At 43.0% G+C, this 24,433-nt stretch overlaps 2 protein-coding genes across 3 annotated transcripts in view; both read left to right on the top strand.

Annotated features, from left to right (window-relative positions):
• MAP3K1 (mitogen-activated protein kinase kinase kinase 1) overlaps window positions 1-13,837 on the top strand; it is a 61,597-nt gene extending 47,760 nt beyond the window's left edge. For both annotated transcript variants that reach the window (XM_081929552.1, XM_081929551.1), the window contains exons 13-20: window positions 380-569; window positions 726-1,998; window positions 3,591-3,743; window positions 4,338-4,500; window positions 4,836-4,967; window positions 7,462-7,604; window positions 9,069-9,200; window positions 11,168-13,837. In XM_081929552.1, coding sequence (XP_081785678.1) covers window positions 380-569; window positions 726-1,998; window positions 3,591-3,743; window positions 4,338-4,500; window positions 4,836-4,967; window positions 7,462-7,604; window positions 9,069-9,200; window positions 11,168-11,317 — 2,336 coding nt within the window. In that variant the 3' untranslated portion in view covers window positions 11,318-13,837. The remainder of the gene's footprint in view (window positions 1-379; window positions 570-725; window positions 1,999-3,590; window positions 3,744-4,337; window positions 4,501-4,835; window positions 4,968-7,461; window positions 7,605-9,068; window positions 9,201-11,167) is intronic.
• A 2,438-nt stretch (window positions 13,838-16,275) lies between these two features.
• SETD9 (SET domain containing 9) overlaps window positions 16,276-24,433 on the top strand; it is an 11,514-nt gene continuing 3,356 nt past the window's right edge. Inside the window, exons 1-3 of the mRNA XM_081929902.1 lie at window positions 16,276-16,760; window positions 19,980-20,344; window positions 23,433-23,556. Coding sequence (XP_081786028.1) covers window positions 16,291-16,760; window positions 19,980-20,344; window positions 23,433-23,556 — 959 coding nt within the window. The 5' untranslated portion in view covers window positions 16,276-16,290. The remainder of the gene's footprint in view (window positions 16,761-19,979; window positions 20,345-23,432; window positions 23,557-24,433) is intronic.

Genomic DNA, 24,433 nt, shown 5'->3' with positions numbered 1-24,433 from the left:
AGAACTGTGACTATGCTTGTAATGATTTTTGTAACCTTTAAAACATTCATGTGACATGTGAGCTTGTGCTGTGAACTTCAAACAGATGGGATGGAAATGTGAATGAAGGACAAACCTTTCCAATGTCATTTATTTTGGGAACTTTGCTTACAGCATTAAAAGGGGGGGACTGGTTCTTCTAATATGAATTCACTTGAGTGGCCACCAAAAGCAATCAGCACTGGTGAAATTCATGAGTAGTCTGAAAAATTGTAACAGGTTGTAACACCCCCCAAAAAGTGACTTGGCTGAAAAGGGGAAGAGCTTCACATAACTTCACATAAAACAATATATTTTGGTGATATATCTTTAATTCTGTTTAATTCTTTTTCTTTTGTAGGGTCCATTGGCATTGGTGGTATTGATTTTGTCTTAAATTGCATCCTTGGAACACAGCCTGAACCAAACAATTGGCAAGCACTGCTTGGGCGCCTTTGTCTTATAGATAGACTGCTGTTGGAGTTTCCTGGTGAATTTTATCCCCACATTGTCAGTGGGGATATTTTACAGGCAGACACTGTCGTAGACAGGTACTACATTAGAAAATATTGAATTTAGAAAATATTTCTTTTACATAAAAAACACTTTTTGTTAACTATACCATAGTTCACTTGCTGCTTTAAATGCTTGGTACGCTTTATTTTTCTGCTGCAGAGACATTAACTCTGCTTTGTGTTTACTTTTAGGTACAAAAAGCTGCTCTCACTGTTGAACTTTGCTCTGCAGTCAATTGACAACTCCCACTCAATGGTTGGCAAATTGTCACGGAGGGTATTTTTAAGTGCTGCCAGAATGGTTGCAAGAGTACCGCATGTGTTTGTTAAACTGTTAGAAATGTTGAGTATGACGAGCTCAACACATTACACAAGGATGCGCCGGCGGTTGATGGCTATAGCAGATGAAATGGAAATTGCAGAAGCCATCCAGCTCGGTATGGAAGAGATGCATTCCGGCGAATGCAGGCGCGAATTTGCACAGCCACCAGTTCCTGATAACTCTCCAGAGTCCACAGAGAGCAATACTCCAAATAACACAATTCAGTTATCAGGGAAAAGTGGGAAAGGTGTGGGTGACAAAAAACCAAGTGCCGGTCCAGAGGACATTTCTGATATGGTGGCTGGTATGTCTCTGGGACTTTCTGTTTCTTCAGGAACAATGGAGCAACCAAAACCAGCCGTTCAAACAAAAGGCAGACCCCATGGTCAGTGCTTGAACTCTTCTCTCTCATCCTGTCATTCCCAATCCGTATTCCCAACTTTGTCGTCCCCCACTACACCATCCGTACCCGCGGGCGCTGATGTTTCTAAACTCAGACCTCAGGGATTTGTTCCCTGCAAAATGCCCTCTGCTTCTCCTCAAACACAACGGAAGCTTTCTCTCCAGATTCAAAGAAACTGTGCTGAACATAAAGAATCAGAAAAACTGTCTCCTGTCTTTACACAGGCCCGGCCTTTGCCATTCAGTCATATACACCGGCCAAAGCCATCTCGACCTACTCCATGTGAAATGAACAAGCCGGGGGAAGCCTCCAAAAACAGCATGACGCTTAATTTAAATGATATATCACAGTGTGATAGCAATAGTAGTAGCAATAATAGTGCAGTCATACCAAGTGAAGAGACTGTTTTCACCCCTGTGGAAGAAAAACGTAGCCAGCTGGATATTAATACAGAACTCAATTCCAGTATGGAGGACTTACTTGAGGCTTCGATGCCAGCGAGTGATGGAACAGTCACGTTCAAATCTGAAGTGGCGGTTCTGTCTCCTGAGCGCGCGGAAAACGACAACACATACAAAGATGATGTGAACCATAATCAGAAATGCAAGGAAAAGATGGAAGCTGAAGAAGAGGAAGCTTTAGCTATTGCCATGGCAATGTCAGCCTCTCAGGATGCCCTTCCAGTAGTTCCTCAATTGCAGGTTGAAAATGGTGAAGATATCATAATCATTCAGCAGGATGTGAGTACACTGGCTTTTGTATTTTCTTAGTCTATGTATATTTACCATTGTACAATGCATTTGTGTTTGATTTGGAAAACCAAAGGAAAAACAGTTTTGCCCTTTAAGACCCAGTGGGTTGCTTCCAAACCATGCCATTCATCTGATGGGGGAGGGAAGCCATTTTCAGCCATTGCCCACTGAACCTGCTCCAGAAGCTGGGGGGCCTGTCAACCAGATGTACGGGGCTACGTGGGGGGGGGGGTAGGCAGCTGAAAATGACTTCCTTTCCCATTCCACTGACAGAAGCTTTGCCATCAGCTGAGCAACACTTTTGAAATGAAGCCATAATGGTTCAAGGAAGACTCAAACCATATTTTGGTGGCTATGCATGTCACTATTTCCTTCAGCTAACGTACGTGGCGAAAAAATAGGCATACTTTGTACTTCAACTATAACTGGGTTCTGTGTCCTGTCCATAAAAATAGTTAATTGAAGCTACATACCAAGCTCTAAGGCACATCACTTCATTTGTTTATATATTAGAACTGGGGAAAATAGGTATAAGGAATAGCATGTTGTTTGCATGTGGTGGGTGGGGTTTACTGATACCATCAAGCCTAAATGAATGGGGGGGTTGTAGTAAGCTGAAAGAAGAAATTAGAGTAGCAATGAAAGGAAGAGTGCTCTTTGAGCTCAAATTGATCATGCATGGAATCACAACTGAATATACAAAATGCAAAATAGAAGTAAGACTGAAATCTGTCTGATGGGCATTATCTTGCCCAGAGGTGAAATGCAGGCATGCCAGGCCTTGAGGTCTGCATTCCTACCCCCTTTGCACTCTGTAGAATTAGATTGCTTTAAGACAGGAATTCAGTATTTACTCTGTGCTAATTTGGTTATCTCTGTGTAGATACTGTCACTTACAGTACATGGTTTAGTCATTAGATTTAGGTGACACTTGGAGTTGAGAAGATTTCTTTTTCTGTTCTGTTCTTTTTGGTGAGGGGCAATAAAGTTAATTGTCTTGCTTCCCAACTGGTGTGTCCTCTAGCCTTCCACAATAACCTCCACCAGTCAGCAAGGTACAAATGTTTTATCAAGGGACCCCACCCCCTGTGATGCATACCAAACACTACAAATGTTGAAGAAATAAAAAACAAACATACATGTAATAGCAATTCTAAACTATACAGAGATCATCTACTTGCTGGTACATAGTTTGCAATTTTATTCATTATCTGTTATTGGGAGAGTATTGTTTCTTAATTGGTTCTCTAGAGGTTTCTTAGACTATCCTACTCCCTCCATTTGTTTTTTTGTGTTACTTTTTTGTCTTTGCAGTAAGAAATATCTCATGGCGATATTTCCAAATGTAAGACTTTATTAAGCGAGTAGTTCAAAAGTCAAACATTAGGACTGGTTAGTTTTTAGAATTTGAACAAAACCCTATATACAGGTACTGAATTTGTGCACCCCATGGTCCTGAAGAAACTTGGGTCCAATCGTTGTGTTTTGAAATTATTAGGATGTGTTTTTTTTAATTATCCTTTTCTTGGATAACATTGGGTGTTAATGGGATCATAGACAGCTATTTGTTTAATTTGCAGACACCAGAGACGCTGCCTGGGCATACCAAAGCAAAGCACCATTACAGGGAAGATATAGAATGGCTTAAAGGTCAACAAATTGGCCTTGGTGCCTTTTCTTCATGTTATCAAGCTCAGGATGTTGGAACTGGGACGTTAATGGCAGTGAAACAGGTAAATGTTCCTGTGTTGTGATGTGAAAGTTTTGTCAGCATTAACTTAATATTCGGAAAAGAAAATCAAGGTAGTGCAGAGGTCTAGAAAGATTTGTCCTCGGTTATGTTAGTTCTGAAAATTTTGACACTGGTTTCTTTTACACAAATTCTGCCCAACTTAATGCCTTAAGATAGGAAAGGACTTGGACTATTGGAGGAAGTGATAATGAAAACTGCTTTTATTCTAGGCAGCTCCACACACTAAGTCCCTCCCTCCCTTTTGCATGGGAAGAATCTTTAGGAAGGTGGGAAACATACATGTTCAGCAAGAGTGTTTATCTTTCTTACTGCACTTCCCATGTCATAGTTTATACATTTCTCCAAAATCCATTTATCACCACATGTGAAGTGGCTGCCTATGGTTGCTTAAAGGAAAGAAGAAAGCAAGAGAACAGAAACAGAAGTTTTATATAGTGGGTAGAATCAGATAGCCTGTCCTATGTTGAACCTCTTTCTTGAAGGTGCTCAACATCGTGTGCAGCTTCAGATACAACAATGTCAATACGATTCTCTATGGTTGAAGCAAAATTTGACCTGGCTTTGTGTGATGCAGGTGACATATGTCAGGAATACATCATCTGAGCAGGAAGAGGTGGTAGAAGCTCTGCGGGAAGAGATAAGAATGATGGGTCATCTAAATCACCCTAATATAATTCGAATGATGGGTGCTACGTGTGAGAAGAGCAATTACAATCTCTTTATAGAATGGATGGCAGGTAAGTGTGCCCCCAAACTGCATTCATCTCTCTCCACCTGCCTCTAGATTTGTAAGTCGGTCCCTTTTGCCATCTCTCTAAATTGAAATTAACTTTCCCCAAATTGTGGGATGTAAATGATACAATACTATGTTTCGTATACGTGCCACTCTTTCTGATAAAGGAAACTCTAAACGACCAAGACCCCAAAAGTAAATTCAGAAAGTTGAGCTTAAAAGTATTTCACTTGTCTGCACTGGTATACCCAATTTTGAAACTATTTCAATGGCAGTAAAATCCAGATTGTTTTCATGAGCAGTGTACTAGTGACTAAAATGTTAACTCTCATCTTCCAGGGGGATCTGTTGCTCATTTGTTAAGTAAATATGGAGCCTTCAAAGATTCTGTGATTGCAAACTACACAGAACAGTTGCTTCGTGGCCTTGCTTACCTTCATGAGAATCAGATAATTCACAGAGATGTCAAAGGTAAGAATAGTGCTACTATAGTTATTATAACCTGTAATTGTTTATTTATTAATAAATAAATTGTTTATTAAATTTGTATACCACCCTGCAGTTCACAATATAAAAATGCATAACACATAATAATAATCTAGCGTAATAATTTATTTCTTATACCCTGCTCACCTGACTGGGTTACCCCAGCCACTCTGAGCAGCTTCCAACAAAATATAAAGAGAGAAAAAACAGGAACAGAAACAAAACAAACCAATACCTCACTAACAAGGAAATAGGATGTTACTCAGCCAATGGAGAGGAACATTTTCACCTGATGCCTAAAGGCATATAATGAAGGCATCAGGCAAGCCTCCCTGGGGAGAGCATTCCTCAAACAGGGAACCACTGCAGAAAAGACCTGTTCTTGTGTTGCCACCCTCCTGACTTCTCGTGGGAGAGGCACATGAAGAACGATGGTCGCAGGTCTGGATTGATGGCATCGAAAGCCATTGAGCAGTTGAGAATTAAGGAGGACACATTTTCCCTGTCCTGGCAAAGGTCATCATACAGGGTGACCAAAGCAGTTTCTGTGCCCAGATGGGCCTAAACCCTGATTGAAATGGAAAACTGATCTAGAAAATCAGTTTCCTCCAAGAGCACCTGAAGACAGAAGGATACCATAGCTGATAGTACCAAAAGCCACTGAGAGGCTAAGGAGAATGAACAAGGACACATTCATCCTGTCTCTCTCCTGACATAAGTCATCATGCAGGGTAACCAAAGCAGTTTCTGTGCCAAAGTGGGTGTAAACCCCAATAGAAATGGAAAACTGATCTAGAAAATCACTTTCCTTCAAGAGCGCCAAGAATTCTGTTACCTTTGGATTTTGCACTTCTCCAGAGTTTGTGATGCAGTTCTCAACTCTCAAAAGCCATGCCTTAATTATTAAAAAGCACTTTTAAAGATACAGTATTGTAAGATATATAAATTTCTGTGCAGATTTTTCTGTTAAAAATCCAGAGATTAATGCAATAACAAGATAGAATCGATTTATGATTGAACACATGTAATGCTAACATGTCTAGTTGGGGGAATGGGTACCTGAAGGGTTTTATTTTTAAAAAATTGTATTTGGGGGTTGCTGTCCTCCTTTAGGTTCTTCAAGCATAAGATTTGTCTTTATATTCTTTGTGTTCTGAAGACATTAAACATCAATAGAAGAAATGGTGGTGGTGGTGGTGATGATATGATCTACTCAGTGGTTTTTGTTCTCACTTATGTCTAAACTGTTTGCAAGCAGGATAAAAAAATGCATTTTGGTGAACACCCAAACCCACACCCAAATGTAACTTGCTATAGCAGTATTGCAAGACAAAAAACAGAGTTTGGTTTACAGGGGGAGAAATCTTTCAGGTGTTTTTTTCAATATTTGGTGGGAGAAAGTCACTTTTGGAGAAAGGCTGCAGTTTTTGGTTATATGGCATTGTCTCATTTTGAATGGAGGCTATTTGTGTACACTGAAGGAAAATACCCAAATCTTTGGTACAGTGGTGCCCCGCAAGACGAATGCCTCGCAAGACGAAAAACCCGCAAGACGAAAGGGTTTTTCGGTTTTTGCGACGCTTCGCTAGACGATTTTCCCTATGGGCTTGCATCGCAAGACGAAAGCCCATAGGGAAATCTCGGGGACCTTTTTTAAAATGCTGGCGGTGGGGAGCAAAGCCTTTTCCCCCCCTCCGGACTTCAGAAGAGGTCCAGGAAGGCCGGCGGGGGCGAAAGGCTTTGCTCCCCACCGCCAGCATTTTAAAAGCGGTCCGGGATAGCAGGGAAGCGCTTCCCGCTATCCCTGACGGCTTTTGAAGGCAGGCGGGGGGAGCAAAGACTTTTGCCCCCCGCCCGCCTTGGGAAGAGGTCCTGGACCTCTTCCGAAGGCGGGCGGGGGGCAAAAGTCTTTGCTCCCCCCTGCCTGCCTTCCCGGGGGCTTTTAAATCGCCCCGGGACAGCTGAGAATTCCTCCGCTGTTCCGGGGTGATTTTAAAATGCTGGCGGGCGGCAGCGCTGCCGCCCGGCAGCATTTTAAGATCGCCCAGGGACAGCGAAGGACTTTTCGCCCAGGGACAGCGAAGGCTTCGCTGCCGCCCGCCAGCATTTTAAAAGCCCCCGGGACTGTCCCGGGAAGGCAGGTGGGGGGGGGGAAGCAAAGACTTTCGCCCCCGCCAGCCTTCAGAAGAGGTCGGGGGACAGACTGTCCCCAGACCTGGTCTGAAGGCGGTTCGGTTTCCATAGGAACGCATTAATTGATTTTTAATGCATTCCTATGGGAAACCGTGCTTCGCAAGACGAAAAACTCGCAAGACGAAAAGACTTGCGGAACGAATTAATTTCGTCTTGCGGGGCACCACTGTATTCTGACTGATAGTAATTTTTGTTTCTACCATGTTTGTGCACCCAAGCCTGTCTGTCTCCCTCACAGAGACCCACCCACAGCAGCAACTAAATTAATTTCTTATTACGTTCACAGGTGCCAACTTGTTAATTGACAGCACAGGCCATAGGTTAAGAATTGCGGATTTTGGAGCTGCAGCTAGGTTGGCATCTAAAGGAACTGGCGCTGGAGAGTTTCAAGGACAGTTGTTGGGGACCATTGCATTTATGGCACCCGAGGTAAGAATTCAGTGGGGCAACTTTGGGAAAAGATTAACTGCTTGATTATTATCTTAAGACAGAAGAGGGGAATCTGTGGCCCTCCCAAATGTTGAACTCGCTGCTCTGGCTGGCGTATTCAGTACTCCCCATCACTGGTCTACGTGCTTGCTCAACTACAATACCTAAAGAGGCATCCTGTGTAATGCAGACAGGAGAAAGCAGTGTAGTTTTGCCCTACTTGCCTTTTAAGAGATTATACACTCCCTTGTTCCAATACTTGGATTGGCAAACATGTGACTGTAACAAGAACTATGGTTATTCGAATCAAGCCAACTTGATCAAGGTTGCCTGCACCAAACCATGCTATCTCTGTGTCTGCCACCACCCTATTTTGAACCTCTTGAGTAGGACAGGATCTCTGAAGTAGTGAGTTTAAACTAAGAAAAGAGTTTGCTGCCAGCAGCAACCCCAGAAACACTCCAGCCCACATCCCCTTTTCCTTCCCCCTTGAACAAGAATGTAGCAAATTCGAGCCAATGGTCTGAAACATGGAAAATTGCTCCTTGGCTCTGTATCTAGTTACTGCTCTTAGTTATTGCTCTTTGTCACTGTATCTAGTTATATTTCTACCTGGATGTTGTGCAGAACAGGTTAGATTAGGTTAGATTACCACAATACATGGGGCTGCCTCTGAAGATGGTTCAGAAACTTTGCTAGTGTAGAATTCAGCGGCCAGGTTGCTCACCAGGGCAAGACGATTTAAGCATATAGCACCAGTCATGACCCAGCTGCACTGGCTGCCAATTAGTTCCCAAGCCCAAATCAAAGTGCTGGTTTTGACCTATAAAGCGTTAAACGGCTCAGGACTGCAATAGCTCAAGGACCACCTCTTCCCATATCAACTGACCCAGACCCTGTGGTTGAGGGTTGGCAACACGAGAACAAGCCTTTTCTATGGTGGCTCCATGCTTGTAGAATGCTCTCCTCAGGGCCTGGCGCCTTTGTTACATATCTTCAGGCACCAGGCAAAAACATTCCTCTTCTCCCAGACCTCTGACCAGGCATAGGCAAACTCGGCCCTCCAGATGTTTTGGGACTACAGTTCCCATCATCCCTGACCACTGATCCTGTTAGCTAGGGGTGATGGGAGTTGTAGTCCCAAAACATCTGGAGGGCCAAGGATGCCTGTGCCTGCCTTTGACTAATTAAAAAATTTATGGCCTTTTAAACTGTGTGTGCATGATTGTGTTTTTTTGCTGTTGTTATTGTATGTATTTTGTTTTTATATTGTAAACCTCCCTTTGCTTCTTGGATGAAGCGCAGTATAGAAATCAAATAAATAAGTTGTCAGTCCTGCCATAATCCCACACAGAGGTGTCTGCTGAAACTATCATTTTATTAACCCTGGAAGATTCTTAAAATACTTTCTATACTGCTGCTAGAAGATTTATAGAAATTAAACTTGTCTTTCTTCTTCTTCAGGTGTTAAGAGGCCAGCAGTATGGTAGGAGCTGTGATGTGTGGAGCATTGGTTGTGCCATTATAGAAATGGCTTGTGCTAAACCCCCCTGGAACGCAGAGAAACATTCCAATCATCTTGCTTTGATATTTAAGGTAAGGCGATAAGTAAGAGAATTATCTACAAAAGCCTGTAGGTGGAAGCAATTCCACTGGGAATTTATACCATACAGACAACATTGAAACAAATTTAGAGCTGCCAAAAATGTTTAAGTTCTTTTAAAAGGACCATGTATTCTATTTTGAAAATATCCTAGTTTGAAAAGTACCCACAGTTCTCTAATATGTGCATCTTATGAAATTTGCCCTAATTAAGAATATCATATAAGTACAGTATATTCATTAGCATGGTCCTCCCAAAGGAATGTCTTGAGGGGCACATTTTTCAGGATTCTGTTTTTCATAGGTTTAGGACTGGGTTTTATTACTGTACAGTGGTGCCTCGCAAGACGAAATTAATTCGTTCCGCAAGTTTTTTCTTCTTGCGAGTTTTTCGTCTTGCGAAGCACGGTTTCCCATAGGAATGCATTAAAAATCAATTAATGCGTTCCTATGGAGACCGCTTGCCAGGCTGGCAGTGCGGAGAAGGGCTTTTCTCCCCACCGCAAGCCTTCAGCACAGATACGGGAACAGAGGGGAAGGCGCACAGCGCTTCTCCTCTGTTCCCAGGGCTTGTGGTGGGAGGAGGGTTTTTCCTCCGCACGCCAACATTCAGAACAGCCGAAGCCTGGCGGGGGGAGGAGGGCTCTCCGCCCCATCGGCAGCCTTCGGAGGAGCCTTCCGAAGCCTGGCGGGGGGAGAAGGGCTCTCCGCCCCATCGCCAGCCTTCGGAGGAGCCTTCCGAAGCCTGGTGGGGGGAGAAGGTCTCTCCGCCCCACCGCCAGCCTTCGGAGGAGCCTTCCGAAGCCTGGCGGGGGGGGGGGGAGGGCTCTCCGCCCCATCGCCAGCCTTCGGAGGAGCCTTCCGAAGCCTGGCGGGGGGAGAAGGGCTCTCCGCCCCATCGCCAGCCTTCGGAGGAGCCTTCCGAAGCCTGGCGGGGGGAGGAGGTCTCTCCGACCCACCGCCAGCCTTCGGAGGAGGTCCGAGGACAGTGGGGAAGACGCGCTGCGCTTCCCCGCTGTCCCGGAGATTTCCCTATGGGCTTTCGTCTTGCGAAGGAAGCCCATAGGGAAATTCGTTTTGCGAAGCGCCTCCAAAACGGAAAACCCTTTCGTCTAGCGGGTTTTCCGTCTTGCGAGGCGTTCGTCTTGCGGGGCACCACTGTACTTAGAGTTGCAAATAAGGGATCAGAAATAGACAGTGATTGGGACTTCAGCAAGAACTTACTAAACCCTGCTGTGCATGATTTACCCAGTGATCCTATTGCTGTCATCCATAGCTGAATAATACCGTACACTGTTCAATGGCAACTTCAGTCTTTGGAAAGACCATTCATTGAAATGATGTACAAGGATGAAGAAGCTAGATAGACGTGTTATAGAAATTAAAGAAAATTTAGAGATTTGAGTAAAGTCTTCAGGGGCAGTGAATATTGGCAGAACTCTTAAATGTAAGCTAGGTGAACTACAGAGGCGAATCTTGTTTTTGCTAGTTGTTTACATCAGTTGGTTTAGTATTACTGCACAACTATACCAATTTGAAAAGGCAAATGCCCTGATTGAACAAGACAACTCTTTTTTTCTAGGAATCCTGCAGATCAGATATTGTAACAAATTCTGTGCTAAGTGGCACACTTTTTAAATTTTATTTTTTGCTTCTTCGGCCACCGTTATGTTTTGATATTGTGTCTGTGTGCAATAAGATAGCAAGCAGTTACAAAACACACGCACACACAGACACATTTGGGAGAATAACTCCAATCCCAAAGTTCTATGGGTGGGAAATACAAAATGTGCAAAAGATAAAGACAATACATGGTAAGCAATGCTAACCAGACTACATGCAATGTAAGCAAGATGTCCTGTAGTTGAGTGTCTTGCAGAGGTTTTGCTCTAGTCTGCATCCAGGGGTATCCTACGAGAAGGAATCCTGAACATAACCTGTGTTTGCTCTTCTGATTGTAGATTGCCAGTGCAACCACAGCTCCATCAATCCCACCGCATCTCTCTCCAGGCTTAAGGGATGTGGCGCTTCGGTGTTTGGAGCTTCAACCTCAGGACAGACCCCCAGCAAGGGAGTTGCTGAAACACCCTGTCTTCCGCACTACGTGGTAGTTTGTTATGTAAAAGTGGGGATACACTGAACATGATGCTACTGAATATAGAACAGTGCTGGTCTTCCTGTGCAGTTTTGCATGGCAGTATGTATTAACTGTTCTGCTGGCCTTAACTATACATTTTTGAGGACTTGAGGTCAGTAGAGGACCTGTACTTAAGTATGTGACTGACAAATCGAGATCTTTACCTAAGCTCAGTATGCAACATTTCACAGACTGCAGAAATATGTAAACTGTGCCTTTCTCAAAGATCTGGCTCTTCGTGAACAAAAAAGCAATTCCTCTTTTAAATCTGCATGATTATTTAGTGGAAGAAGTGGTTTTAATTTTTTTATTATTTTGGAGCACTTTTTCAGCAATACTAGCAGCTGAGGGGCTCAGGAGTTATTTAAAAACTGCAATCCCATTTCCATTTCACACCATGCAAACATCAGCAGTTATGGGCTCTACAACCCAATTTAGGTTGTTTTCATTACTCATCATTAAGAAGGTACAGTGTCTGTGCATTATATTTTCCATGTTCTTTAAGTGGAGGGGAAAAAAACAGTTGATAGTTTTGAATCCACATTTTGCCTTCCTAAAAGTCACTGACCATGGCAATTTGGGTTCAATGTGCATTTACTGCTAGCCTTGTAACTTCCCCTTGGAAGTTACAGTTCTGTGCTTTCATTTTATCCTTCAGGGAATAAGTGATTTTTTAAAAACACGCCCATAGTAGCTAGAACTTGGTTCAAGCTAAATATTGCTGGATAACCTGTTATAAAAGACTGTGATACAGATTGGTTTGAAATCTGGAATAAAATACTGCCATTGAGTCAGTATTTTAAGTGGGAAGCTTTGGGAGGGGGAAATGCACAATTACTTTCGATAACAGAATTTGTAACCAAGGGTCAAATGAACTGTTATGGGGCCTTTCTTTCATGTAATAATTCTCATGGTAAAGCTGTGTAGAAAAGTTTTATGTCAAGCCTGCCACTACCCAGCTTCCATTCTAAGTCAACCTTTGATGGGAGCCAAATATTAAAATCCAGTCTTACTCTCAATTTACCACTGTGTTCATGTCCACCATTGTTGGATTTGCCTGCTGTTTTCCTTCTACCATGCATCATCTGTTTACAGTTGCAATTGATAAATATGTACGGTAATTTGGCAATATTTTAAAAAGGAAAAGAAAATCAGTTAAGCTCTTTTTTTAAAAAAAACTAAGAGTTTTTCAGGAAAAAAAATGTGCTTGGACTTGAAAAAGATAACCCACAAATATAATGTGAGAAAATTCTTCAACAAGAGTGCAAAACTACTTTTTAGCAAAGATTTTTAATTGTTTCATGATGGTTTTTAAGGGCAGGCTTTTAGATTTTGATGAATGGATTACTGAAGGAAAATGGCAGCTATTCTTTTGCTTTTGGTCAGTCTTTTTGAAATAAAATACTGGTTGTGTTTATAATCAGTTTGTTTTAATAACTGTTCAAGTTTTAACTCTTCAGAAGCCAGTTGAATTATTGACCAGAAATTGGTTATGCTCAAAGACTCAGGACAAACTAAATAAGCTATAGTACTGTACATTATTGATAATGTACGACTCGCTGATTGGAAACAAAACAAGTGAGGTTTACAGCAGTGATCATGCTAGCGTTAAATAAAAGCAATGTCATTAAATGTGGATGTGCATTTTTCTTAAAACATTACCTTCCTTTGCTTTTTGAAGATTGACAGGCTTTGAAGAGTTAAAAAAATCGAAATGTGAAGTTTGGTAGCTCTGTATTTGTATTTGACTTCTGTTTCTTGACAGTTTAGAATTTAGTCTGATCAGATTGTTTCCAAGTCTCTTCTGTGCAAGCTTTAAAGGATGCGCTCTTGCCAATTCGTGTACTGGAAGATCAGTTGTCAGATTAATGCAGTTTCTGACAAAATTGTCAATTGTATAAACTGATGAACCTCAGCTAATCAGTATTACCTTTCTAGATCACCATGTCTACCACATATCAAATTCAGACTGCCTCTAGGTGTCTAAAAGCATTGTCTGAGTTTGTTTGCATTTCCCTCAGCTTGCTGGTAATTGTGGGTTTTTTTTAATGCAGATGTGATGTAATCTTATTTTATTTGGATCAAAGCTGGACTGAAAATTGTATTGTGTAATTATTTTTGTGTTCTTAATGTTATTTGGTACCTAAGTTGTAAATAACGTCTACTGCTGTTTATTCCAGTTTCTACTACCTCAGGTGTCCTATAGATTTTCTTCTACCAAAGTTCACTTTCACATTGAAATTATATTTGCTATGTGACTGATTTCCTAAGACTTCCAGGGCTTAAGGGCTAACTTCTATTAGCACCTTACTGTGCAAGTAAATTTTAAAGATCTCTAGGTTAAGAAAATTTGGCTTCATTATATCCTTTGTTATTTTAAATATATCAAGATATTTTAATTAAAGTTTTTACCCCTTTGAACCAATTTTATAGTATAATTTGTACCTATTTTGGTGGTTTTGTCTTTATAGTAAATAAAAGATTTTGGACAAAAGCTGCCCTCCTTTATGGTAATGAACTGAGTTTAACAAATACATTGGCATTCATGTACACATGTATTTTCCTTACAATATAGTCAGCAATCAAACACAAGGTTTTAGAGCCAGCTTTTCGCAGCTGTTTATATAGTTTGAAAAATGCCTGTAAATAAGTCTTTTAATCCCTTTCTACTCTATTTCTTGGCAGCATGAACACTTCACAATAGGCAAGCTCAAGGGAGCTATCTTGCTCAGTTCTGATTCTCCTTCATTATACTCATTGTCTGTGTAAACCTTAAGGGCACAATTTACTAAGCATAATTTTTATAATATCTCTTGTTCATTGAATTAGGGTTCCACAACAGCTATTTGTACCCACAGTCATTGCTATGCTGCCAGATTAAACATTCTGGGACACAGAATTGGGATCTGGTGAATTGTTATACAGTAGAACTACTGGAACATTGCTTACAGCTGCTTAACAATCTATTTAAAATGCTTTTAAAAGACTCACTAGGCAGACTTCAGAAGAGAACATAAACCAGTTAAGAGCTAGATCCTCCACTAGACTGAGTGGCATGCTATCTCTTTTTGCCACTCAACACACAGTAGTGGGCTCCTTAGATATACCTGCCTAGGGAATACCCAGCACATAGGATCATGAATAGTGCACTGAGGACTGCAGAGTGTTCTTTTGAATTCATGGAGGGTGATGTGGCAAAACCTGATGGGCACTCCCATCATATGAAATATAACATCATTTATACATAATACATCATTGTGTGTATTGGAACAAAGTTTTTCTTGTAATGAGTACTTAAAAAACAAGATTAAACAATCCATTGAAAAGGCTTGTTGAAAAAAGATGGCCCAACAAGCATCAACAACTGTTCACCTGATAAGCAAATAGACTATTTCAAATGGTAGGTGCTGCTACAATAAAAACCTGATTTGTACAAGGTATGGAATGGACCTCCTAGGGAGATGGTGTCTGCAGGTCCTATCCTGCAGAGTGCAGTGATTGGATGGGTATATAAGGTATGAGATTATTTTAGGTGTCCTGGTCCCAATCTGTATAGGGCTTTGTAAACCAGTACAAACACTTAGAACTAGTACCTAATTGGCAGCCAGTGTTAATTCTTTTAACAGCAGCATAATATGGTGGTATTCTGCCCCAGGGAGCTGTTGAAACAACTATAGTTTGCACTAGCTACAGCTGCTGGGTCAACCTCACAGAGGGCATTGCAGTAATCCATTCTAGCAGTTACCAGCACATGGAGAACAGTGGCCAAGCCATCCTGGTCCAGAAACACACAGCTGTCTTATCAGCCTACAGACCTTTAGGAGGAGTATGATCCTGTCCAAAGCAGGAATAATCCAGACTTTGGGACTGCTCACTCACAGCACTTCTCCCTTGCCATAATTTGGACTCAGGTTTTTTGGTCCAAATCCAGCCCATCATCAGGGCTGCACAGCCTCTCCTCATTCAGATGTTACAGGAAAAAGAGCTGGGTATTAGCAGATTACTGACAGCTTCCCCCAAATCTAATGACTGCTCCGAAAGGCTTCTTGTGGATGACAAGAGAGTACTTTCCAGCATGTGCACACACACCAGGGACAACTGGCAGGCTGAAAAAGAAAACTGAAACCAAACCTGGAGTTAGGGCCAGAACCACTGTAAAACTGTGTCCCCAATACCCATCTCAGTAGGCTGAGGAGGATCCCATGGTTAATGGCATCTGAAGCTCCTTAGATATCAATTAAACGCCCATCTTTCAGCAGCCACACAAGGGGAAGTGGTGCAGGGGTTGGCGAATTGGATCAGGACCTGGGAGATGCTGCTGGCTGGGGCTGAAGCTGGAATCCAAAAACATGGGGGGGGGCGCAAGTTCCCCCATCCGTGGTGTTATCATAGCTGTCAACTTTCAGATTTGAAAATAAGGGACCAGCAGCCTCACCTGTCCTGGGGATATCACCTGTCTACGGGATATCTAACAATCCGGGATAGCAGCGGGAAGCAGCGCTGGAATTAGGGAATTTCCCGCAAAAAGAGGGAAGGCTGACAGCTATGTGGTGTATACATGCTGTTCCCGCGTGGCTTTTAAAACTTCCCAAAAACCCACTGTGCTGGCTGCAGCCCGAGCCATGTGCACATTTGCTTGAGAATAACAAGTCCAGTGGGTCTTACTCTCCCAAGGGTGCTGCCCCAATCTGCGACCAATAGGAAAAGGGGAGCCCTTCTGAACTGTCCTGAAATCCCCACCTTGGAAGCGAATGGAACAAGGCGCATTAGGAGGCTGACTGAGCGCCTAAAGCGGAAGTAAACTCCGTCTCCCTAAAACGTCCCCCTGCGAAACTGCGCCCGGGGTACATTTGGTTCCACAGGCAGGTTTCTCTCCGCGGATTCAAAACTCTCTTCAATGAGTGTCGTCTGAATGGTTGGTTGTTTGCTGCTGCTGCTGCTGCTTCCATGCCCGTGCTTCATAAGGTTTTCGGCGGCTGCTTGCGCAGCTATTACAGGCAAACTCCTCCTGACGCCCGAATTTACTTTGGCCCATCCGTTGCAGGAAACAAACGGAGCAAGGGCACGCGGAGAATCCGGTGGGGTTATAATCCGCTGGCAGATGTGCTGCGAGGCGGGTCAGGAGACACGCGTGTGAAGGCAGGCTCCTTATACTTTCGGCTGCGGCGACGATTGGAGGGAGCTGCGCCGCTTGACCTCGGGGAGGAGGAGCTGCAGCGGCGGCGGCGGCCACGCAGCAGGCGCCCTCCCTCGCCTTTCCGCCGCCCTTCCTGCGGCCGAGCAAGAAACGGAGCCTGGCTCTTCCCCGGGGAAAGGGACCCCCCCCCCGCCATGCTGAGGGCTCTGCGGAGGCGCTGGGAGGCCTACAAGTACCGCTTCGTGCCCTGGATCGCGCTCAACCTCGGCCACAAGCGCAGGTGAAGGCGGCGGCGCCGCCGGGGCTCTTCCTCTCTTGCCCTCCGTCCTGCCGGGTCTCCATTCAGGGCAGAGCGGGAGAAGGAGGCGACCGAGAGGTCTCTCTGCCACTTGTGGCAAAAAAGTAAAAGTAAAGCCAGAAGTTCGGCGGTGTTGCCGGGAAACCAGCCTTTCACGTGGAGTACAAGGCGGCGTTCGCATTGGCGAACCCGGGGCGAACTCTTGCACGTGAGGATGCGAGGGCGCGCGTGCAGGGTTCTTCCGCAGCCGGGGCAATGGCCAAAGCAACGCGGATCCCTGGCGGCAATGGCCACTGTGGGGACTGCTGCTGGCATGCCTGCGGAAATCCTCTGAGCTGCCTTAAGAAGCGGTTACCCTTCCCCATTGACCCGCAAGCAGCTCCTCCATAGCTGTCAACTTTTCCCTTTTCTTGCGAGGAATCCTATTCGGAATAAGGGAATTTCCCTTTTAAAAAAGGGAAACGTTGACAGCTATGCTTTAGGCTATGTGGGATTGTTCTTCTGGGGTTTGCACCGGCGCTAGGCAGCTTGGTCAAACGGGCGTCTAAATTTCCCAGGATGGGACTACGTTTGGAGGATTTGTGGTTCAGTTATAATGGTGGCTTGACCTAGGCACCTAATGTTGCTTGGAGTACTACTACTACTTGTAGAAGTAATAATAAATCATACTTCCCATGAGGCATGAGGGCAGGCATCAGCGGTGGGGGCTGCCCAGGGATGCCTGCATACACCTTCCACAGCATTTCCTGTTGGGTGGTGTGGTGTTGGTGCAAGTGAAGCAGTGTGTTGACATTTTGAATTAGCCTTCTTGTGCATGTGTGCTAGGGTTAAGATGGCGTCCTGACTGTTCAGAGGTTTGACTTCTACAGAATAGTTCAAAAATGAACTCGATTGGACATATGTACACATAATTTTTTTAAAAGGCATCCTCCAAAGGCCATATGTAGTAACTGCTTTACCAGAGACCTTTAAAGGTAAAGGGACCCCTGACCATTAGGTCCAGTCGTGACCGACTCTGGGGTTGCGGTGCTCATCTCGCTTTACTGGCCGAGGGAGCCGGCATACAGCTTCCGGGTCATGTGGCCAGCATGACTAAGCCGCTTCTGGAGAACCAGAGCAGCGCACGGAAATGCCGTTTACCTTCCCGCCAGAGCAATACCTATTTATCTACTTGCACTTTGACGTGCTTTCGAACTGCTAGGTGGCCAGGAGCTGGGACCGAGCAACAGGAGCTCACCCCGTCACGGGGATTCAAACCACCGACCTTCTGATTGGCAAGTCCTAGGCCCTGTGGTTTAACTCACAGCGCCACCCACGTCCCTTGCTAGAGACATTTACTATGGGGTAAAAGAGACTGTCCCTTGGTAAATCAGCCCAGTTGGAGCATATTATCATGGCCACCACCTTGAAAGCCACTAGAACTACATCAGTTTAGCAGCAGTTATAGAAGCATAGAAGCTCCATGCTGACTGCCGTTTGGATTGGGTAGTGCTGAGGTCTCTTGTGTTCTGTGGGTAATCTTGCATATGTTGCTTTCAGTACCTTTTCTGCCTTATGTGCTGCAGCAATGATTATTATCTCTGAACCATGAAAAGCTTCACTTGTGAATGTCTGCAGAAGTTAATAATAATAATAATAAATTGTATTTATTTATTTATATCCCACCCTCCCCAGCCAAAGCCGGGCTCAGGGCGGCTAACAAAAATAAAACAGTACAAAAGTACAGTACAAACAACACTCTAAAATCATTCATTCTGTCTGGACAGCAGACCAGGCAGAATTTCTGGTCATTTGGCAACCTTAAAATGAACATTTCTGTGACATAGCATATTTTTCTGTCTATAAGACATCCCCATGTATAAGACACCCCCTATTTTGGGGGACTCCAATTTAAGAAAATGGGGGGGAGATCTATCTGTGTATAAGACGCCCCCAAATTTTGGACATTATTTTTTAGGGGGAAAACCTAGTCTTATACACAGAAAAATACGGTAATTTCATTCTGCAATGTTGTATAATGCAGAAGAAGAAACAGGGAGCCAAAACCTAGCAAAAAATTCTTCTGACATTTGCAGACGGAAGGTTTCTGTCATGCTTTGTGAGCAGTTGAAACAACAGCTTTACTACATTTTAAATAATATAATGTGATGGGCTGATAATTAAATAGCTGGATTAACTGTTTTTTCTATAAAACTTCATTTTTCAATGTATTTCTCTCTCCACCACCAGAGCTAAATGTTCTCATTTAAACTTTCTTTAAAAAAACCCCCAGACAATTTACCCAATAGGAATTTTGTTGTGCCCCTCAAGACCCCGCATATATGATGGATGAAGACATCCCATTCAAAGAGGCTATGAACTAGTTTCTCAAGGGAAATAAGCAATTAAAACTAGAAGTGAAATATTTGTGAATATATCATATAGGGAGCTATTTTTCTTTGGGTACAGTGTGGATTAGGTGTAATTGGTCTTTTCCCCCTCTCTAATTTCTGTAATAATAAGCAGATGCATGGAATGAATAAAGGATTAAATTGATTCTTGGCTCTCTGGTGGAACTAATAAAATCGCAAGCTGAATACTTGTGGTTTAATGATCTCAGTGCAGCTCTTCTAATGAATCACAGCCTTGTATTCATGCAAGGAACATTTATTATTCTGTTATTTCGGTTGTCTTAATTTAGGAGAGATTTCACCTTTTGCTTAAAAGAAAAAGAATCTGCAGATTCTTCTCATTAGAAGAATCAGTTTCATGTAGTGTGGAAAAACACCTGTACTTTATCATCTCCATTGTCCATTCCTCAGTAGAGTCTTATACATAAGAATTAGCTAGACAGTTAGCGCTTCCTTTCCTTTCCCATTTCAGTTGTGCTGTCAGTAGGACTGATTCTCTACTGCTACTTCCTTAAACTACTTCCAAGGCAACCAGGAACAGTGAGCCATGCCAGACAATCAGCCTCTTGGGGACACAGAGAAATCAGTGAATGTACAGCCAATCTAGAAATATAGAGCAATCTTCATGTTTAGCACATTTAATCAAAAATATCCACGACTTTTAAATATAAAAGATGGCCATGGTTTTCAACAGAACTGTAAGTGGTTTGAAACAGTTTGAAAAGCAAGCAAGTAGTGTTTGCTACAGTTTCCAAACTCTCATTTACAACATTCCAAAATGTCTCAAATGTTGTTTATTGGACTGTTGCAGAACTCTGCGGTTTGTACCAGAAGGCTCTAAAGACAAAACGGTTTCTGATGAAGATGTACTTCAGACACTCCTGAAAACTTTCACAGCTTTATTTGTAAATGACTTGAGGAGACAAACATTTCTTCTTAGCTTTCTTCCAAACGTTAAATCTAAATACCTGGACCTGCAGAAAGCTCAGCCTGAGAGAAGCCAAACAATTGATGACAGCCGTCAGAATCAAATCATCTTCAATCCAGAAGACGTTCTCCATCACACTTTAGGATTCAGCGTTACTCGAAGGCACAGCTCACTTATTTCTGCTGGAACAGGAGTCTTTGTAACGAAAGGTTTTGTTCCCAAAGGAGCAGTTGTATCTATGTATCCTGGTATGGAAAGAATGTATTTACAAATACATAAACATATGATTTCATTTTTTGCTGGGTCAGATCATTAGCCCGTCTTAATCAGTGTTATCATAATTGACTGTGTTTTCATGTCGCGCTGAACCATAAAAGTATTGTTTGTTAAAACATCCTGCACAAGCTGCATGCTGGCCAGGTATTCCTCGTTTGTGCCTCCTTTCCTTCGTTGAGGAAGCAAAACGTGGAGTGGCTGGCTTAGTCTTAGTTCAGACAAACCACAACTGAAGCCAGCTTTCTTTGCATAATGGTTTAACAGACCATACTTATGGATGAGCCACTGACTGACTGCAATTCCCCAGGGTCTCAGCAGAGGGCTCTCACGGATTATTGATTCCAGGAGCTTTTGCATGCGACATGCATTCTGTCACCGAGCTGTGGCTGATCACTAGGAATCCTTAGAAGAGGGTTTCTATGTTCTGTGATTGAGAAGAAACCATTTAAACCATGAGGCAATCTGGCAAACCCGAGCCAGACAGCTTTGAAACTTTTATTCAGAACTGTTGGGTTGGTCAGATGGAAAAGAGGACAGTTGAAATTCCCTCTTTTACACAACTATCAAAGGTACAGCAGCCCTGTTCCTCTTTAAGGCCCCCTGGTGCCTGTTTCTAGCAGTTTAGTTTCAGTCTGTGTAAAGTTGTCACCTTTTTTATGACAAGGCCACTCTGTCATTTATAGCCGCATGCCAGGATGATTCAGCAAGGGACATTCAGCACCTCCATGCTAGAAAAAGTTACACTTTTGTTCTGCCCTTCTGAACCCATTTAAAGCTCAAGAGGCCTGTCAGAACAGACTCATTTGCCCCCAGATATCATGCCCTAAAAGTAGCAGCAGCAGCAGCAGCAGTAGTAGTAGTAATATTTATACCCCGCCCATCTGGCTGGGTTTCCCCAGCCACTCTGGGCAGCTTCCGACAACGATTAAAAGTACATTTAAACATCAGTTATTAAAAACTTCCCTAAACAGGGCTGCCTTCAGATGTCTTCTAAATGTGAGGTAGGTGTTTATTTCTTTGACATCTGATGGGAGGGCGTTCCACAGGGCAGGTTCCACTACCGAGAAGATCCTCTGCCCGGTTCCCTGTAACCTCACTTCTCACAGTGAGGGAACCGCCAGAAGGCCCTCGGAGCTGGACCTCAGTGTCCGGGCTGAACGATGGGAGTGGAGATGCTCTTTCAGGTGTGTGAGAGAGAGCAATGTAGTAGTTACTCTTAAACTTGTGCTGTATGAATCTGGTTTCAAATTGCTATTTAACCATAAATGTATTTCCTAGGGTTTTAGACCACCCTTCATCCTGCTGGATCCCAGGAAGGTTCAAAATAAATAAATCAAACACAAAACCCTAACCCAAAGCATAAGATTTTAAAAACCCATTAATATTCCCCTATACCAGTACATTTCTTTCCAAAATGCCTGAAAGAATGAAATGGGGGGGGGGTGTTTTAAACTTACAAGAAAAGAGAGATCCATGCATCCAGAGGTAAGAAGCTCCGCAGGTGAAATCCTGCACACACAGAGTCCTAGCCAATGTCAACTGCCACAATGGACCACACCTGTTGTTGGGACCACAGGAAGGGTCTTTCTTGCAGATATCTATTTTTTTTAAGAATAATTTTTTTTAACCGACCAATCACATCAAATCAAACCAAATTACATAAATTCCAAATTACACAGCCAAATTTTAAATTTTTGTTGGGGGTACCCATATTTCAAGTTCTGAAGGGGATCCAATCAACTTCTTGCTTCTTACTGTTTTTTTTAATGTCCACAAATCTAACCTTATGATGTTCACAGCACTATCCAGTCCTTTCTTCTTGTTTTTGCACATCTCTTGTTGTTGTTTTCATATATTTTTCCTTTCTCTTTGTGACCTCTGATAGTCTCCACAAGCTGGTTAGACAGTTTGTAATCCTGTGTGGATATATATTTTTTTTATCCAGTAGCCAGACGTTTTCCATGTAACATCACTTCCATACATCAAAACAGTCTTAGCGTCATTAATATTCACCAATCTGCCTCCTTTCTCAAAACCTCTGAGGAGATTCACCAGGAATGCAGTCTGAAAACAAATCCGTTCTTCCTCCCGGGTATAAATCCTTTGGCAAGATGGCGACTCCGAATTAATTGCTGCGCCATTCCAAAAGCTCTTATTGCTTCTCGATCTTCATAAAGCATACTTTTGGTTAAAGTTTATCTCCACACAGACCTTAATCATCCTGCTTGGGTCAGTTCAACTGACGACTCTAATGAGGAGGAGTTCTTGTAAATCACATAAAAGGAAAGTAAAAAAGGTTCCCCCCCCCATTCAGTCCCGTTGTCAACATACCCAGCCTTTGGTGTATCTTCATCGTAAAATATTCCTGTTTCTCCAACCCATCGTCTTCTTTCGCAGAGGTCACTTAAATCAGCAGACTTCACTCCCCTTCTTCACTTGAAATATGTGCATTTGCTTCTTTTGTAATTAATTATTCCAAATTGCTGAGCTAGTGCGCGATCAGAGACAGCGTCTAGGAGAGCCGAGGTCCACACGGGGGCATTCTGCCTAGGGCCCTCACCCCCTTCTTTCGAATTAGGGGGTGATTTATGGGCACAGCAGGCAAGGGCAGTGTTCCCCTTTTCCTTGGGGCAACAAGGGAGGCTGCCTACTCCCATAACAGCCTCTTAATTACCCCGTGTGGGTCGGAGAGATGGTATTGTCGGCCATCTTCCAATGCGCCCCCTAGTGGCCCCCCTTCTTGCAGATATCTAAACCCAGGCCAGCAGATGCAAAGAGAAGTATATTTGGTTCATGTGGGGGGAGAAAGCAAGATTTTGCCATCCTGGATACTGAAGTTTTGTCGTCTTCTTTTTTTTTTAATGGTACTGATTCTATACCCACCCACTGTCATATTTCCCCAGAAATCCTGATTTTTAAATCAGGCTGAAGGAGTTTTGTGATTTGCAGTCTTTTGTATGTGAGAAAATGGTTAGATCCACTCAGTGCGTTACTTGAGACTGCCCATCTTGTTGATTGTGATTAGCTGGAATCTAAAATAGCCACTTTTGTCTCACACAGGCACAGTCTATGAAAAGTATGAGCCCATATTTTTCCAGTCCATTGGCAATCCATTTATATTTAGATGTATAGATGGAGTGCTTATTGATGGGAATGACAAGGGAATATCAAAAGTTATATACAGGTAGGTCCTTAATAGAAAAATGTCAGCCCCAAGGTTTCACCCTTTGTACTTCTCTAATAGTGTTTTTAAGTAAAACCAAAGAACCTGGAAGTTGTCTGTTTCAGGTTTTTATATGGAATAAAATGTTAGCCACAGATTTGGGGGTGAGTTTATTTTCTGGCTGTAGAACATAACCTTTTTTTGCAGTTGCACAGCTTTGATATTGGGAATGTACAAGTGGTTGTCTTATTTCCCTATGACTTTTGTTAACATTTGAAAGAAGTTAACCTTGAAGGTGGGAGACCATCTGCCAATAAGATGGGTCCATAAAACCATATTTGACAAAACCTGTACAGTGGTACCTCGCAAGACGAAATTAATTCGTTCTGCGAGTTTTTTCGTCTTGCGAATTTTTCGTCTTGCGAAGCACGGATTCACATAGGAATGCATTGAAAATCATTCCCATAGGAATGCATTGAACGTTTTCATCTTGCGAAGCAAGCCCATAGGGAAATTCGTCTTGCGAAGCAACTCAAAAAACGAAAAACTCTTTCGTCTTGCGAGTTTTTCGTCTTACGAGGCATTCGTCTTGCGAGGTACCACCGTACTACTATTACTGTAGAATATCCCACTGTTCCGTGACTCAATATTTACTTACAATTTGGAAGCTAACAGAAAAGCAGAAGCTCCAGGTCTGCACAAATTTGAACTACAACAAAGTAATGGCAAAGTAGTGGGTTGTGCACTGCTTTTTGTGGCTGATGTTGATTTGTATCCAGTGCTTGCAGATGTGAGAATCACTTCCTTCTCTGTATACTCACTAACAATATAATGTGTCAATTGTTGATGTGCTGGTCTCATCTATGGTACGTTTTGTGCTTTGGAAAGGACTCCACTG

This window comes from Podarcis melisellensis, assembly GCF_964234715.1.
Source record: "Podarcis melisellensis genome assembly, chromosome: 11".
In the NCBI taxonomy this organism is placed as follows: domain Eukaryota; kingdom Metazoa; phylum Chordata; class Lepidosauria; order Squamata; family Lacertidae; genus Podarcis; species Podarcis melisellensis.
This window is presented reverse-complemented; position numbering and strand designations above follow the sequence as displayed.